The 15,301-nt window shown below is 44.5% G+C and overlaps 1 protein-coding gene across 8 annotated transcripts in view; it reads right to left on the reverse strand.

Annotated features, from left to right (window-relative positions):
• ptprk (protein tyrosine phosphatase receptor type K) overlaps window positions 1-15,301 on the reverse strand; it is a 740,572-nt gene that overhangs the window by 20,999 nt on the left and 704,272 nt on the right. For all 8 annotated transcript variants that reach the window (XM_038799792.1, XM_038799788.1, XM_038799790.1 and 5 more), the window contains 2 exons: window positions 14,742-14,873; window positions 8,992-9,117 (listed from right to left, as the gene is read on the reverse strand). In XM_038799792.1, coding sequence (XP_038655720.1) covers window positions 8,992-9,117; window positions 14,742-14,873 — 258 coding nt within the window. The remainder of the gene's footprint in view (window positions 1-8,991; window positions 9,118-14,741; window positions 14,874-15,301) is intronic.

Consider the following 15,301-nt stretch of genomic DNA (forward strand, 5'->3'; position numbering starts at 1 on the left):
ATCACATAATGCAATGCATTGCAAAAACCTGCTCATTAAATATGAATGAATTATAGTGTAGCATTGTTTCTCATCCTCAACATGTCCATGCCTGTCCCTGTTGAAACTAACTTTTGACATAAACTATATACTCAAGATGCTACAACTTACCAAGCAGGCGGAAGAAAGGATGTTAATAATAATCTTTATTGTCATTAATAGGCTTACATTAACACTGCAATGAAGTTACTGTGAAAAGTCCTGAGTCACCACATTCCGGCGCCTGTTTGGGTACACGGAAGGAGAATTCAGAATGTCCAAATTCCCTAACAGCACGTCTTTCAAGGTTTGTGGGAGGAAACCGGAGCACCCGGAGGAAACCCACGCATACACAGGGAGAACGTGCAGACTCCGCACAGACAGTGACCTAAGCCGGGAATTGCACCTGGGACTCTGGCGCTGTGAAGGAACAATGCGAACCACTGTGCTAACATGCTGCCTCTGTTAGGACTGTGGTTAGAGCATGTGCTCTAAAATAGACACGCACAAACTTTGATCTCTGCCTGATTAATTTGCTGCTTCAGATCCTTCATAAGATCTCAGAATCATAGAATTGTTAAGGCGCAGAGGGAGGCCATTCAACCCATCCTGTTTGCACTAGTTCTCCAAACGAGCATTGCGACTACCTTTTCCCTTGCATGCTGCCTCTGTTCAAATAATCATCACATGCCTCCTTGAATGCCTCGATTGAACCTGTCCCTTCCACCTGCCTTAGTGCATTCCAGACCCAAACTACTTTGTGTGAATAGTATTTTCCTCACATCCCATTTACATCTTTTGCAAATCACTATGATTTTTTGAAGATTGCACAGTTAATTGTAATAGTAAACAGAAATAAAGATAACAATTGTTGGCAAGTGTTAAGGAAATGGTGATATACCTAATTGAAATATGTTTATATTATAAAGTGTGTTTACTTTGTGGGAGGCATGGAAGGTGGTGATCAGGGAGAGATTGTGTTTAAAACACATGCGGATGCAGCGGCAAGGGAGGAGTGACAGAGACTGGTCGTTGAGGGTTGTAGCCATCTAAAATGGACACCAGTATACAAAATGGAGAACCGCAAAGAATACAGGGAAAAACAGCCATAGTAAGGACACACAACTTGCCGAAGCATTTAGCATGTACAAAAACCGGTTTCAAGGCAGCTGCAGAAACTCAGCCAAAGGTGCAAATAGGAAAGCGATCTGCATACTAATGAGGTGATACCGGCCCAGTCCCAGATACAATAGAAACATTTTAAGTATCAATCGATACTTTTCAATAGCTACCCAGCCAGGATGGCGCCAGAGAAACCAGAATAATGAGCCCTAGGAACCGCCCCAGCCATCGAGAAACGACCCCAGGATAGGGGGGTTTGAATCATATCGATTGGAAAAAACCCAATCGATCCCCAGCAGGTGAGAGAGCCCGCCCCAAGGGGCACGGACCTCTGGGGACCTATAAAAAGGTCCCGTACATGGTTCTGCCTGTTGCATCCTGACTCTGGCCTCCAACTCCAGCCTCCAGATCCTGTCTTTCATCACCGGCCGTTGAACAACAGCCATCTATCAGTAAGTGCCAAAACGACGATCGCTACGTGACCCAGGCATTGCTTGTACTCTTGCCGACTATTAGCGAACAGAAGTTGCAGACCAGAAAGGAACAAAGGCCTTGTCTCCTGACCTTGCTTGTTCCTACTTAGATAAGTATTAGTCTTTTAGCGTGTGCATGAGTATTTATTATAATTGCAATAATAAACTCTAATTGTTTTGGACTTACTAATCGGTGTATGACTTTATTGACTTGAACTTGACCTTAGCACTTGTGGCGGTGTCTCTTACGGCACCTGGCGACTCCAGAGCATAGAAATAAGAAACAGAGCCAAACGAGTGTTAAGCACACTGCCTCTATTGGCGGAGTGTTAAACACACTAACTTAGAACGACCAACAGGGTCTGGTGGACAGTAGGTATATGGGGAATCCGGCTCTGGAGCTTTTGGCATGTAGCGAAAATGTAGTTTGACTTGTTGTCCACGGATAGAGCAGTGTGGCAATTGAGGCAGGTGAAAGGGGCAGGGCATAAGTATCGGAACCACCAGAGGATGAACGAGAGATGGCAGAGTTTTTGGGGAGGTCTGGACTTTCTCAAGGTAGGGGTGGAGCTGCAGGAAGAGCCATTGTCTCTGGAGGAGATTCAGGGAGCGTTAAAGCAGATACAGGGAGGGAAGGCACCGCGACCGGATGACAATGGTGGAATTTTATAAGAAATTTTCAGTTCAGTTGGGTCTGTTATTGTTGGGCATGTTCATGGACTCCTTTGTGCGGGGCGCCCTTCTGGGGACAATGGGGTAGTGGTCCAGATTGCTATTCCTGAAGAAGGGCAAGGACCCCACAGAGTGTGGGTTGTATCATCCGATCTCCCTGTTAAACATGGATGCCAAGTTGTTGGCATTGAGGTTGGAATCTTACCTCCCGGAGATAGTGGGGAGGATCAGACAGTGTTCGTGAAAGAGCAGAGGTCGTCACCGAATGTGCATTGGTTGCTGAATGTGGTGCTTACCCCCGTGCCCAGGTCAGTAATTGTTTTGTTGGATGTGGAGAAGGCGTTTGACCGGGTGGAGTGGGGGTACTTTTGCACGGTGTTGAAGTTTGGGTTTGGTCCTGGTTTGTATCATGGGTGTGTTGCTGTATGCAACTCCGTTCGCTATCATTTGCACCAGCACCATGAGCTCTGGACCCTTTCGGATGTATTGGGATACAAGGTAGAGGTGTCCGATGTCTCCCTTGTTGTTTATGTTGGCAATGGAGCTGTTAGCTATTGCATTGAGCATCTCTAATGGGTGGTGTGGGATCATTAGGTGGGAAGGAGCACCAAGTGTCTTTATATGCTGACGATTTACTGCAGTATGTTCGGAACCTGGGGCTGTCCATGGGAAACATAATGGGTATTTTGCAGCGCTTTAGTGCCTTCGCAGGTTCAAATTCAACATAGGAAAGAGTGAATATTTTGTGGTGGGCGCTTCAGGGTGGGGAGTCGGATTGGGTGATTGCCGTTTCGGTTGGCGGAGACTAGTTTTTAATATCTAGGGGTCCAGGTGGCGGAGGTTTGGGGCAGCTTCGAAGATTGGATTATACTAGTCTAGTGGGTAGAGTTAAGATGGAGTTGCAGAGGTGGGATAATCTCCCGCAATTGTTGGTGGGCTGAGTCCTATCGGTTAAGATAAACAATTTCCGCGATTTATATTTTTATTGACGTGTATCCCGGTGTTTCTGCCTAAGTTGTTTGTCTGAAAGGTCGAGCGACCTATTTCCGGTTTTATTTGTGTGGCTAAGGCCCCAAGGAGTTTGGAGGGGGTGGGGGTTGCTTCAGAGCGAGAGGTAGCTAATGCAGAGAAGGTGCTGGGGTGGTGTGGGGACCCGGGGCTTCTCTGGGTTCAGATGGAGTCGGAATCATGTAGGAGAACACGTTTGGGGACTCTGGCAACGGCGCCACTTCTGTTGGCACCGGCAAAGTACTCAATGAATCCAGTGGTGGTGGCTACGTTACAAATACGGAGGGAACTCCGCCAGCATTTTAAGTTGGGGGCAGCTTCAAGGCTGGCTACCATTTGTGCTAACCATCCAGCAAGGCTGGATGCCTCATTTTGCACGTGGAGGGAGAGGGTTGGACAGAGTGGGGTATTTATTTTTGGTGCGGCTTGGAGGAAACGTTTGGACTGGTGGACTTGGACATGTTGGACACCGGCTTTTCTGGTGGTGCAGTCTTATTGGAGCAAATTCTCTCCTGTGTGGTGTCGGAGGGCAGTAGGTCCGGCATGTATGCATGGATAGCGGGGAAAGAGCTGAGTGAATGGGTGAAACTGAAATGGATGAAGGAACTGACACCCCTCCTAGAGGAGGGGTGTGGAGTGAGTTGTTGCAGAGGGTGAATGCTATATCTTCGTGTGCGAGACTGAGCCTTGCTTAGTTAAAGGTGGTGCTTCGGGTGCACCTGATGAAGGCGAGGATGAAGCATTTTTTTGAGGGGGTGGAGGATAGGTGCGAGCACTGTTCAAGGGGACCTGCACATCACACATACATGTTCTGGTCCTGTCCTAAGCTAGTGGGTTTCTGGAAGTCCTTTTTTGATACCATGTCGGTGATCCTAAATATTGAGCTAGAACCCTGACTAGGGGCTAGGGGAGTTGATGGAGGTTTTGCACCTCGAGAAGGTCAACTACATAGTTCTATCAGAGACGGCAGTCGTTCATTTTGCACTATTTAGCTCACGGCTAAATCGCTGGCTTTGAAAGCAGACCAAGCAGGCCAGCAGCACGGTTCAATTCCAGGCGCCGGAATGTGGCGACTAGGTACTTTTCACAGTAACTTCATTTGAAGCCTACCCGTGACAATAAGCAATTTTCATATTGTATTTCAGAGAGTTGGTCACTATTAGCTGTTGGGGGGCGGGGGCGGAGGTGTACTGATTTAATTTCTGCTTTGTTTCTCTTGTTGTTCTCATTTTATAAGTTATTTGATTGTGTTTTTGTTAAATTTGTAGAACATGTTAAAAACCTTAAAAAACATTTATGAAAAAAATGTTTATATTTCAATTGCTACAATTCAAAATAGATCAGTTAATCAAGTAAAAACTGAAGAAAATCTGACTAGTTGCAGGAGGATGACTTTACACTCACCCACCCAGCTAGGACAGTGAATGGAAACTAAAACCCTGCATGGTGTAAAAGGCTCAGTTTTCTGCTGGGTGGATTGGGTTAACATTATCCCTCAATTTTCTAAATTATCTGGAATTGAATCCATTAACAGGTGGCAAGTGACACTTCAGACACAGAGCAGGATACCATTCTGGGAGCCTTCACTTGTCACTGATCATGTTTTCACATCTCTGCCCCGACAAATGTTTGTGCCCCAAACCCTTATCCCGGCTGAGATGAACCAACTTTGCGTGAGTCAACCAGTGGCTGTCACACATTTGAATGGATAAGCAATACACATGCATACACTTGAATCATATAATGTAGATTTAAACTGCAATCAAATAATAGGCAACAGAATTAAAGGCTTCCACTACCGAGTTGATGTTATTTATATATAAATTTTATATTCATCTTCACCTCTTTACTTCTTTGTGATGTTGTTATTTGGGCATTAGGAGGTGCCTTAAAATTACAATAATCTGAAATTCAGCCACTGTGTTCCAATATTACAGCATCTCCAACCACTTCCTTTTTTAAAAAAACTGGCTTGTGATCAATGTTAATCATCCTCAAGTGAAAGTCAAGTGTTGGAAATCTGGAAAAATGGTCTATGCCCTGTGATATCCATCTTGACAAAGCGTGAAAGATAAGCATGGTGAGCCTTTACGGTATTTTCTGTTTTTATTTCAGATTTTTAGCGTCCGCATTTTGCTTTTAAAAAAAAATCCATGGGAGTAGGCTTGGGATTTAGGACTTCCATAATCAATAAAGAATGATTGTGTCCATCAAGAATCTTGCATCCCAAAGGCTCACATGTATCAATCGCTTATTTTCTTTCTCGTCTCTTTCCATTCCATTGAGAGCGCTATGTTTTACACTGTCACTTTTCATACAAAAAGAACTTATTCATTCCCTGCTTCAATAGAGTAAAAGTAATATTTCAGATCCAACTCTTCTGCTTCTAAGCATTTTACCTTGACTTGCCATTATGGTCTAAAACAGTTTCAGCCTCCAATTTACGCCTGCTATACAGTACCAATTTTTCAAATCAATGATTTTTTTTTAAATTAAAAAACAATCTTGTTTCGAGTGTGTCTTTTTTCTCATTTTCTTTGTTACTTCAATGAACCTTCTCATTTTTGTTGTTACAATTCTTCTCCCTTATTATTCGCTTCAGGGGGGCATTTGTAAAATAAATGAAGGGCAGCACAGTGTATTTAGTGTCCAACATAGTGCCAGCTTTCATTTAATCTGATAAGCAATTAATTTTATTACATCCGTCCAAAAATATTGTCGTCCAATTTTTGCATGCCATCTCAACTTAAAACTTCAAGACAGGTACTGAAAATAATCACTTTCCACTTTTATAAAAACAAACTAAATTAAAAGTCAAACATATTATAAGTCAATCACAGGACTTCCAAACAGCCTTCAAGTCTTCAACCTTTCAGTAGAATTCTGCATTCTATATTGAGTATGGTAATTCTTTTTTGGAGTGCTTATGTTACATTGATGTGGTCTATTATGTTATTGTGATGTTCAATTTGAATACATTTATTTATTAGAGAGAATGCAATCTAAATACGTGACCAATCAAAACAGAAATTGTTGGAAATACACATTCTAGTTGTATAGATTCCACTAGTTCAACATGATTACATCAATTTACTGGCTCGTTCACCAAAAAAAGTGAAATTGTTGGACTTGAGTTAGCTACACTATGAAATTAATTCACTGGATTCAACTCCATGAATTACACATGATAAAATTAATTATCTGAATTTCTTTCACTGGGAAGTAAATTTTAAAATTAACTTGATGAGTTCAATTCACTGAGCCAAACATCATGAAATTAATTTGTTGATTCCATTGAGTGAAGTGAATTTGATTCATCTTGATAAAATTATAAAATAACTTCACCATAGTCACACAGAAATTATGAAATGATACTTACTGAGGAATAGACAACTTAATTAATTGTGTGGAATGATTTTCAAGGAAAGTGCGGCCACTTGAGGACATTGCACCTTCACTAAGCAGTTCATGGAAATGTGCCCATCATCAATGCACAACTAGGGAAGGGCAATAAATATAGTCTTGCTAGTATCGCCCACATAATGAAATTAAATTTAAAAAGGAGGACTAGTAATTAAAGTTTTAGATTGCAACTTGCCAACAAGAATTGTGGATACAACAAAGAAGGGCTGGCAACAGGAACAAACAAATGCCTGTGAATGGATGAACAAAAAACTAATATCCCAGAGGGCCCGAATGCAGCAGAGTGAGTCGGATCCCAGAGTAGGATCGATAGTAACATTTAATAATTCCATAGAATGGGGTTGTGGGCTGAAACCCTGACATGAAGTGGAGAGGAGGGGTGGAAAGAAGAACAATGAGAAGTAACCAAATTAAGTTCCAATTACTGCAAAAATGTTCAAATGCGTTAAATATTTTGTTGCCAAAATGTTCTATTCACTTCATTGCCTAATCCATGCAATCAGGCATTTTCATGACCTGTGGACTGGGTACAATCTTAAAACTAATTGGTTATAGAGAAGTGTTCTGTGATAGAATTTAATTCATATTAATTGACATATTCCCACCTTCTCAATCGATAACATTGCTTTAAAATAGTTTCTAATATGCAAGCTTCTGTTCTCCTGCCCAACAACCATAAAGAATGAAAAACGTTGTTAGGAAATGCATTTAATTCTGATTGTAAGGTTTTATGATTCTCTATCTTTTCAGAAGAGAATATGATGCAGAATTTTGTACGTTTGACAAACTATTGCTTTGCCGAACTAAAAGAATAGGCCACATAGCCACCTCTGCCAATGTAACTCGCCAGGTATATGGAAATGTACACGGCTGGCACTCTGAATTTCTCATGCGCATGAGGGAAGTTCATGTCCAGTGACAATTTTTTAAAAATTTGTTCTTGGGATGTGGGCATCGCTGGCTGGGCCAGCATTTGTTGCCCGTCCCTAATTGCCCTTGAACTGAGTGGCATGGGTGGCCATTTCAGTGGGGCGGGTGGGGTTAAGTATCAACCGCATTGCTATGTGGGTCTGGAGTCACATATAGGCAAGACTGGGTAAGGGCGCAGATTTCCTTCCCTGAAGGACATTAGTGAACCAGACGGGTTTTTATGACAATTGGCATGGTCATCATTGGGCTTTTAATTCCATATTTTCATTGAATTCAAATTTCACCATCTGCCATGATAGGATTCAAACCTTGGACCCCAGAGCATTACCCAGGGTCGCTGGATTACTAGTCCAGTGACAATACCACTACGTCACCGCCTCCCCACAATTGACACCCAGGATATAGCAGTACTAATGATACAGTGTAGGAGCTAAACCACACATTACCATCATTAACCCACATTACCAGTGCAATCCTTTGTCTTTCTGATTGCTCCACCAACACGTACAATTGTAACCATGTCCATCTAAAACTTTAATATAGTGGTTAGAATTTTTATTAAAATAGGCCAAATGTGTCAAATGAAATTTGTACACCTGATTGATAAGAAATTGATTGTTCTGTAAATAATTTAAAGGTTAAATTGATAAGCTGCATTGAAAATGTGTATTCCAATTTACTCTAAATGAACAAATTGTATTTTTTTTAAAAACTGGTACAACTGTCTTGTCAACATAATGCTATGCTGGGATCCAAGGAAAAATAGCATTACAACAAGAACATGTGAAGTTTGTTTTAAAAACTACACAGCAAATCCTACACAAATCTTTCTGTTATACATTATCACATTTGGAAGTTGTCAGATACTTTACAGCATCTGTAAACAATGGTGGGTGGCTTTGTTCAATCCAATGAGGCAAACTTGCATTATCATTTATATTGTCAATTTATCAATAGCAGACATTCCACAGAGAAGCATATGTAAGCTGGATGAAATGCAAATCTTGATTAAGGATGCACCTAATCGTAAAGACAGGGTGATGCATTGCACCTGCTTATCTTCAAATAAACCTTTCCGGCATTAGCTGGGTTTTTAAACATATATATATTTTTTAAAGTTCATAACTAAACTAGCATTTTCAAATCAAGGTAACAAGTTTATCTGTGCAGGTAAATATCATTCTTGCCTATGATATTCCCATTTTGATTGAAGTCTGTTGAAATGAAGGCAAGGGAAGGTGAGAATGCCAGAAACCCAAATAAATGAAACTCAAATAAAAGTTAGTACAAAACAATTTCATTTAGCCAAGGTTCATGGAATAAAACCTGGTGTAAGAACACTTACCCTCGTAAGATTGCATATCCTGAAGATTCGACTTACGAAATCACAATCCATTGAACAAGAAATGCATTCAACTTGGATTGGCCCATATCGAAGTGTCCCCTCTTCTGGCCAGTATTGTGGACATCCCTAATTTAAAAAAAATAAATTTGTACTTCATGGTCAAATGAGCCATAACGTAACATATCAGCACAGTGATAAAAGCAGTTATGTACTGTGGGTCTATAAAACTATTTGTCAACTTTACTATTTGTTATGAGGAGGGATTTTAAAAATATAATTTCAGGTATATTTTATGAGGCCCCATTTGCTGAATGCTATAATCATAAAAAGTACAAAATCAATTTTTGTACAATTGCTGCATAAAAATGTGTTCTTTGTATGATTACCCTGACAAATTCTGCTGTGCAGAATTATGACGAGGAGATATATACTATCCCATTCAGAGCACATCATGATGATGAACCAGCCAACAGCAAGAACTGGCCAGCATCAAAACTGGACAAAGTAGTAGGTAACATATGTGTCATTTAAATGACAGCCAATAAATAGCTTTCACATGAAACTGCCTAACTTAATTTCTTGATCTCCCATGACATTGTCATCACTGATCTTCACCAATGAGTCTCAAACGATCATAATTCCTTAAGCTTTTGAATACTCTTGGATAAGGACAAGAGTGGTCCTCAAGTGAGGGTGCTAAATTGGGAGAAAGCTAACTACAACAGAATTCAGCAAGAACTGGATAATGTGGATTGGGAATGACTGTTTGAGGTAAATCCACATTTGATATGTGGGAGCCTTTTAAAGACCAGTTGATTAGAGTGCAGGACAGGCATGTCCACGAGAAAATGAAGGACAGAAATGGCAGGATTAGGGAACCATGAAAAACAGGGGAAATTGTGAGACGAGTCAAAAAGAAAAAAGCATACATAAGGTCTCGGCAACTAAAAACAGACAAAGGTTTTTAAGAACATAGGGAAAGTAGGAACAAACTCAAACTGGGAGTTAGGAGGCCTAAGAGACCATGAAATGTCATTGGCAAGCAGGGTCACGGAAAATCCCAAGGTCTTTTATATATATATAAGGAGCAAGAGGGCAGCTCGGGAAAGAGCAGGCCCACTCAAGGACAAAGGAGGGAAGTTATGCGTGGAATCAGAGTAAGTGGGTGAGATCCTTAATGAGGATAACCATGGCAATGGTTGAACATGCTATGTCACCAACTGACTCCGCAAGACTTCCTCCATCTTCTATTAAATGCCAACGAAAGGGAAAATGCTGGAAAATCTCAGCAAGTCTGGCAGCATCTGTAGGGAGAGAAAAGAGCTAACGTTTCGAGTCCGATGACTCTTTGAAAAAGCCTTGTCAAAGCCAGCTTTGACAAAGAGTCATCGGACTTGAAACGTTAGCTCTTTTCTCTCCCTTCAGATGCTGCCAGACTTGCTGAGATTTTCCAGCATTTTCCCTTTGTTTCAGATTCCAGCATCCGTAGTAATTTGCTTTTATCTATTAAACTCCAGTCTTGAATACAATGGAATATTCACTACTGTCCTGGATGGGTCGAACTTGATGTCCGTGACAAAGTAGTCTTCTTGCTTGATGAGAGAAAGTGGACTTGTTTCAACTCCTCCACAGCACTGACTACATTTTGACTAACAGCAGGATACATTGCAACTCATCAGGAGAACATCCAGAACCTCTAGCTTCAAAAAGGAAAAGCGCAATAATACTACAGAAAAACCATTACCTCCCATTTATCAAATTTTTGAATTCCATAATTAGCACCATTTTGGAAGAAGATTGCCAAATCTCAGATGTGGTTCCAGAGGTCTGCCCATTACTAGCTTCTGAAGTCAACCAAAGGTCAGCAAAAACACGACTCCCTTCCCTTGCCTCAAAATTTCCTTTGTGCCAGGTTAGCTACACACATTTTGAAGGTGAAATTCTTGTGCGCAGTCAGTTTTTTTGAGATATTTGGAACATTCTAGGTTGCTGCGCACGTTGTGCATCTTTAAATTAAACTGTTCTGCCAGTGGTCCACCTTTTCCTGTCCCCAAGGCTCCCAATTCACCTCCACCTCTCCCAACCAGGGTCCCTACTGTTGCACTGTTCCCCATCCTCCCTCCACATGCACGCATGCACTGATCCCCATCACACACAATTTCCCATCACACACACATCACTATCCTCCCTCTCCACACAGTGTCCCCACCCTCCCTCACTCCAGACCCCATCGACCCTCCTTCCACACGCACCCCTATCCTCCCTTTCTCCATACATCCCCTTCCTCCACACACCCCATCTTCCCTTACTCCACACACCCCATCTTCCCTCCCTCCACACATGTCCCCATCCTCTCCCCTCCACACACGTCCCATCCTCCCTCCCTCCACACACATCCCCATCTTCCCTTCCTCCCTCCACACACATCCCCATCCTCCCTTCCTCCACACGCCTCATCCTCCCTCCCTCCACACACATCCCCATCCTCCCTTCCTCCACAGACCCCATTTTCCCTCCCTCCACAGACCCCATCCTCCCTTCCTCCACACACCTCCTCCTCCCTCCCTCCACACACATCCCCATCCTCCCTTCCTCCACAGACCCCATTTTCCCTCCCTCCACACCCCCATCCTCCCTCCCTCCACGCACCCCATCCTCCTTCCCTCCACGCACCCCATCCTCCCTCCCTCCACGCACCCCATCCTCCCTCCCTCCACGCACCCCATCCTCCCTCCACACATCCCATCCTCCCTCCCTCCACACACCCCATCCTTCCTCCCTCCACACGCCCCATCCTCCCTCCCTCCACACGCCCCATCCTCCCTTCCTCCACACGCCCCATCCTCCCTCCCTCCACACGCCCCATCCTCCCTTCCTCCACACACCCCATCCTCCCTCCCTCCACACGCCCCATCCTCCCTCCCTCCACACCCCATCCTCCCTTCCTCCACACACCCCATCCTCCCTCCCTCCACACACCCCATCCTCCCTCCCTCCACACACCCCACCCTCCCTCCCTCTACACACCCCACCCTCCCTCCCTCCACGCACCCCATCCTCCCTCCCTCCACACCTCATCCTCTCTCCCTCCACACACCCCATCCTCCCTCCCTCCACACCTCATCCTCTCTCCCTCCACACACCCCATCCTCCCTCCCTCCACACACCCCATCCTCCCTCCCTCCACACACCCCATCCTCCCTCCCTCCACACACCCCATCCTCCCTTCCTCCACACATCGCACCCTCCCTCCCTCCATACACCGAATCCTGTCTCCCTCCACACATGCCATCCTCCCTTCTTCCACACACCCCATCTTCCCTCCCTCCACACATGTCCCCATCCTCTCCCCTCCACACACGTCCCATCCTCCCTCCCTCCACACACATCCCCATCCTCCCTTCCTCCACAGACCCCATTTTCCCTCCCTCCACCCCCCATCCTCTCTCCCTCCACACCCCATCCTCCCTCCCTCCACACGCCCCATCCCTCCACACGCCCCATCCTCCCTCCCTCCACACGCCCCATCCTCCCTCCCTCCACACGCCCCATCCTCCCTCCCTCCACACGCCACATCCTCCCTCCCTCCACACGCCCCATCCTCCCTCCCTCCACACGCCCCATCCTCCCTCCCTCCACACGCCCCATCCTCCATCCCTCCACATACCCCATCCTCCCTCCCTCCACATACCCCATCCTCCCTACATACACACACACACCTCCACTTGCCCATTCCACATAAACACACGTCCCCATCCTTTCCTTACACAAGATGTGCCCCCATCTCCTTGTTCCACGTGCACACCTTAGTGGCCATGTTGTTACTGTGGTGTATATGGTTCTTGCCATGCTGGCTGATTAAACTCAATGTAGGTCAAGATAGGTAGATTTTAGAACAAATCAAAGCTCTACTATGAGCAGAGTTTATCGTCTGACAGCATGATTGTAACTATTACCTCAAAAGCAATTTCAAGCTCTGTAAAAGTCACCAGAATGAGTAGTTACTTGGGGGACAGATACATACTGAGCTAGAAATTTGCAGTCAGGCTTTGAAGATTAAAGTTTCATTATGAGCAGACACGGTACTACACCACCTCCTCTGGAAACATATGCAAAGAAGGTCCAATTGACAAAATAATGGTGTTTCAGCATAAACATTTCCCCGAAAATCAAAGTGAACCAAATGTTGGATATTAAAATGCAAATAAATATTACATTTTGCACATCCATTTGATGCTTGGATGGTTCAGTGAAGATTGATTTTTGATGGTGTGTTCAAAGAACATTTTTATCATAAATGAAGACTTTTTCTGCCTCTCAAACCGGTAGTTGATAATCAACATCAGAAACTGAATTGGACTAGCCATATTAATACTGCGGCTACCAGGGCAGGTCAAAGGCTCGGAATCCTACGGCGAGTAAGCCACCTGACCCCCCCCCCCCCCCCCCCCCCCCCCCAAAGCCTGACTACCACCTACAAGGCACGAGTCAGGAACGCAATGGAAAACTCTCCACTTGCCGCGGTGAATGCAGTTTCAACAACACTCAAGATGTTTGACACCATCCAGGACAAAGCTTGCTTGCTCCCCCTTCCACAAACATTCAAACCCTTCACCATCGATGGCAGCCATGTGTACCATCCACAAGATGCACTGCAGTAACTCACCAAGGTTCCATAGACAGCATCTTGCAAACCCATGATCGCGACGAACTAGAAGGACAAGGGAAGCAGATACCTGGGAACCCCATCACCTAGAAGTTCCCTCCAAGTCCTCACCATCCTGACTTGGAAATATATTGCCGTTCCTTCAGTGTCGCTGGGACAAAATCCTAGAACTCCCTCCAAAATCCTAGAACTCCCTCCAAAATCCTAGAACTCCCTCCAAAATTCTAGAACTCCCTCCCTAACAGCACTGCAGGTGTACTTGCACCTCAGGGATTGCAGTGGTTCAAGACGGCAGCTCAGAACACCTTCTTAAGAATAATTAGGGATGGGCAATAAATGCTGGCCTAACCAGCGATGCCCACATCCCATACATGAATAAAATGCAAGTAAATAAAATTTGAATAACCATGGGTGGGATTCTCCGAGCCCGCGCCGGGTTGTAAAAGCCGGGGGCGCAGGAAATTCCTGCCATGCCACTCTGATGCTGGGCCGCCGATTCTCCGGCGCCAGTCGGGGGCCACTGAAATAGGCCACCGCGGTGGGGCCAAACTCCCACCGAGTCCCGCCAGTGTGGTTTTAACCTGGTACCACCCGGTGGGAGATCAGATCCGTGGCCACTGTGGACGTCCTGGTTGGGAGGGGGGGGTGGAAATCTGACTCCGAGGGGGGGGGCCTCCACGGGGTCCAGGCCCGTGATCAGGGGCATCCAATCGGCGGGCAGCCGCGATCTGGAGGGGGCCTAACTGTAAAGTCCCCGACATGTTGATCCATGCCGGCGCAGAGACGGCAACCACACACATGCACCGGCGTGGAGACTAATTAGTTTGAGGGCTAATATCATGAAGTATTGTCTAATAGGGGCACTTTGTTTATTTTTAAAAGTTCACTTTTCGTTAAGTGTGCTTTAGTTTGTTCAGCAGCAAAGTGAAGTATTAATCAACAGCAAGATATAGTCTGCTCGTTTATGCGGCCAGGTTTTTAAATTACACAATTAATTGTTTCAGTGAACAAAAACTTGAAGGTTGTTCTGTAAACATCGGAACAATCCTATATTTTTCCACAATTACAAGATCATTGCAGCTACCTGCACAAGGTCCAGCTCATTGAGCATTACAATAGAGGTGCAGCCATAGTCATATACCAGTCTCCAGAAGTCTTTGACTGTATTTGGCAAAGGATGCTGGGTGACTATAAAGGCAGCTGGTTGTCTGTAACTCTGCAAAGAAATGAAAAACATGAAATAACAAAATGTTTTTTCCTTTCTTTTAAGATTATAGCTGGAAAGCAAACATTACTCAATTTTAATTTGCTGGTCTAAGGTCAATTTATTTCTGACAAGTTTTCCTGAACTGCACATTAAAAGAAAGTAGCTGAGCAAATTACGCAAACATTTCACTCTCTCTTCTGGTTGCTAAGAAGTGCACAGACATGGCTTTCATAGAATCATAAAATTTACAGTGGAGAAGGCCATTCGGCCCATTGAGTCTGCACCGGCCCTCAGAAAGGGCACCCCACTTAAGCCAATGCCTCCACCATAACCCAGTAACCCCACCCAACCTTTTTTGGACACTTAGGGCAATTTGTCATGGCCAATCCATCTATCCTGCACATCTTTGGACTGTGGGAGGAAACTGCAGCACCTGG

The sequence above is a fragment of the Scyliorhinus canicula genome, chromosome 6 (assembly GCF_902713615.1).
Source record: "Scyliorhinus canicula chromosome 6, sScyCan1.1, whole genome shotgun sequence".
NCBI classification, from domain to species: domain Eukaryota; kingdom Metazoa; phylum Chordata; class Chondrichthyes; order Carcharhiniformes; family Scyliorhinidae; genus Scyliorhinus; species Scyliorhinus canicula.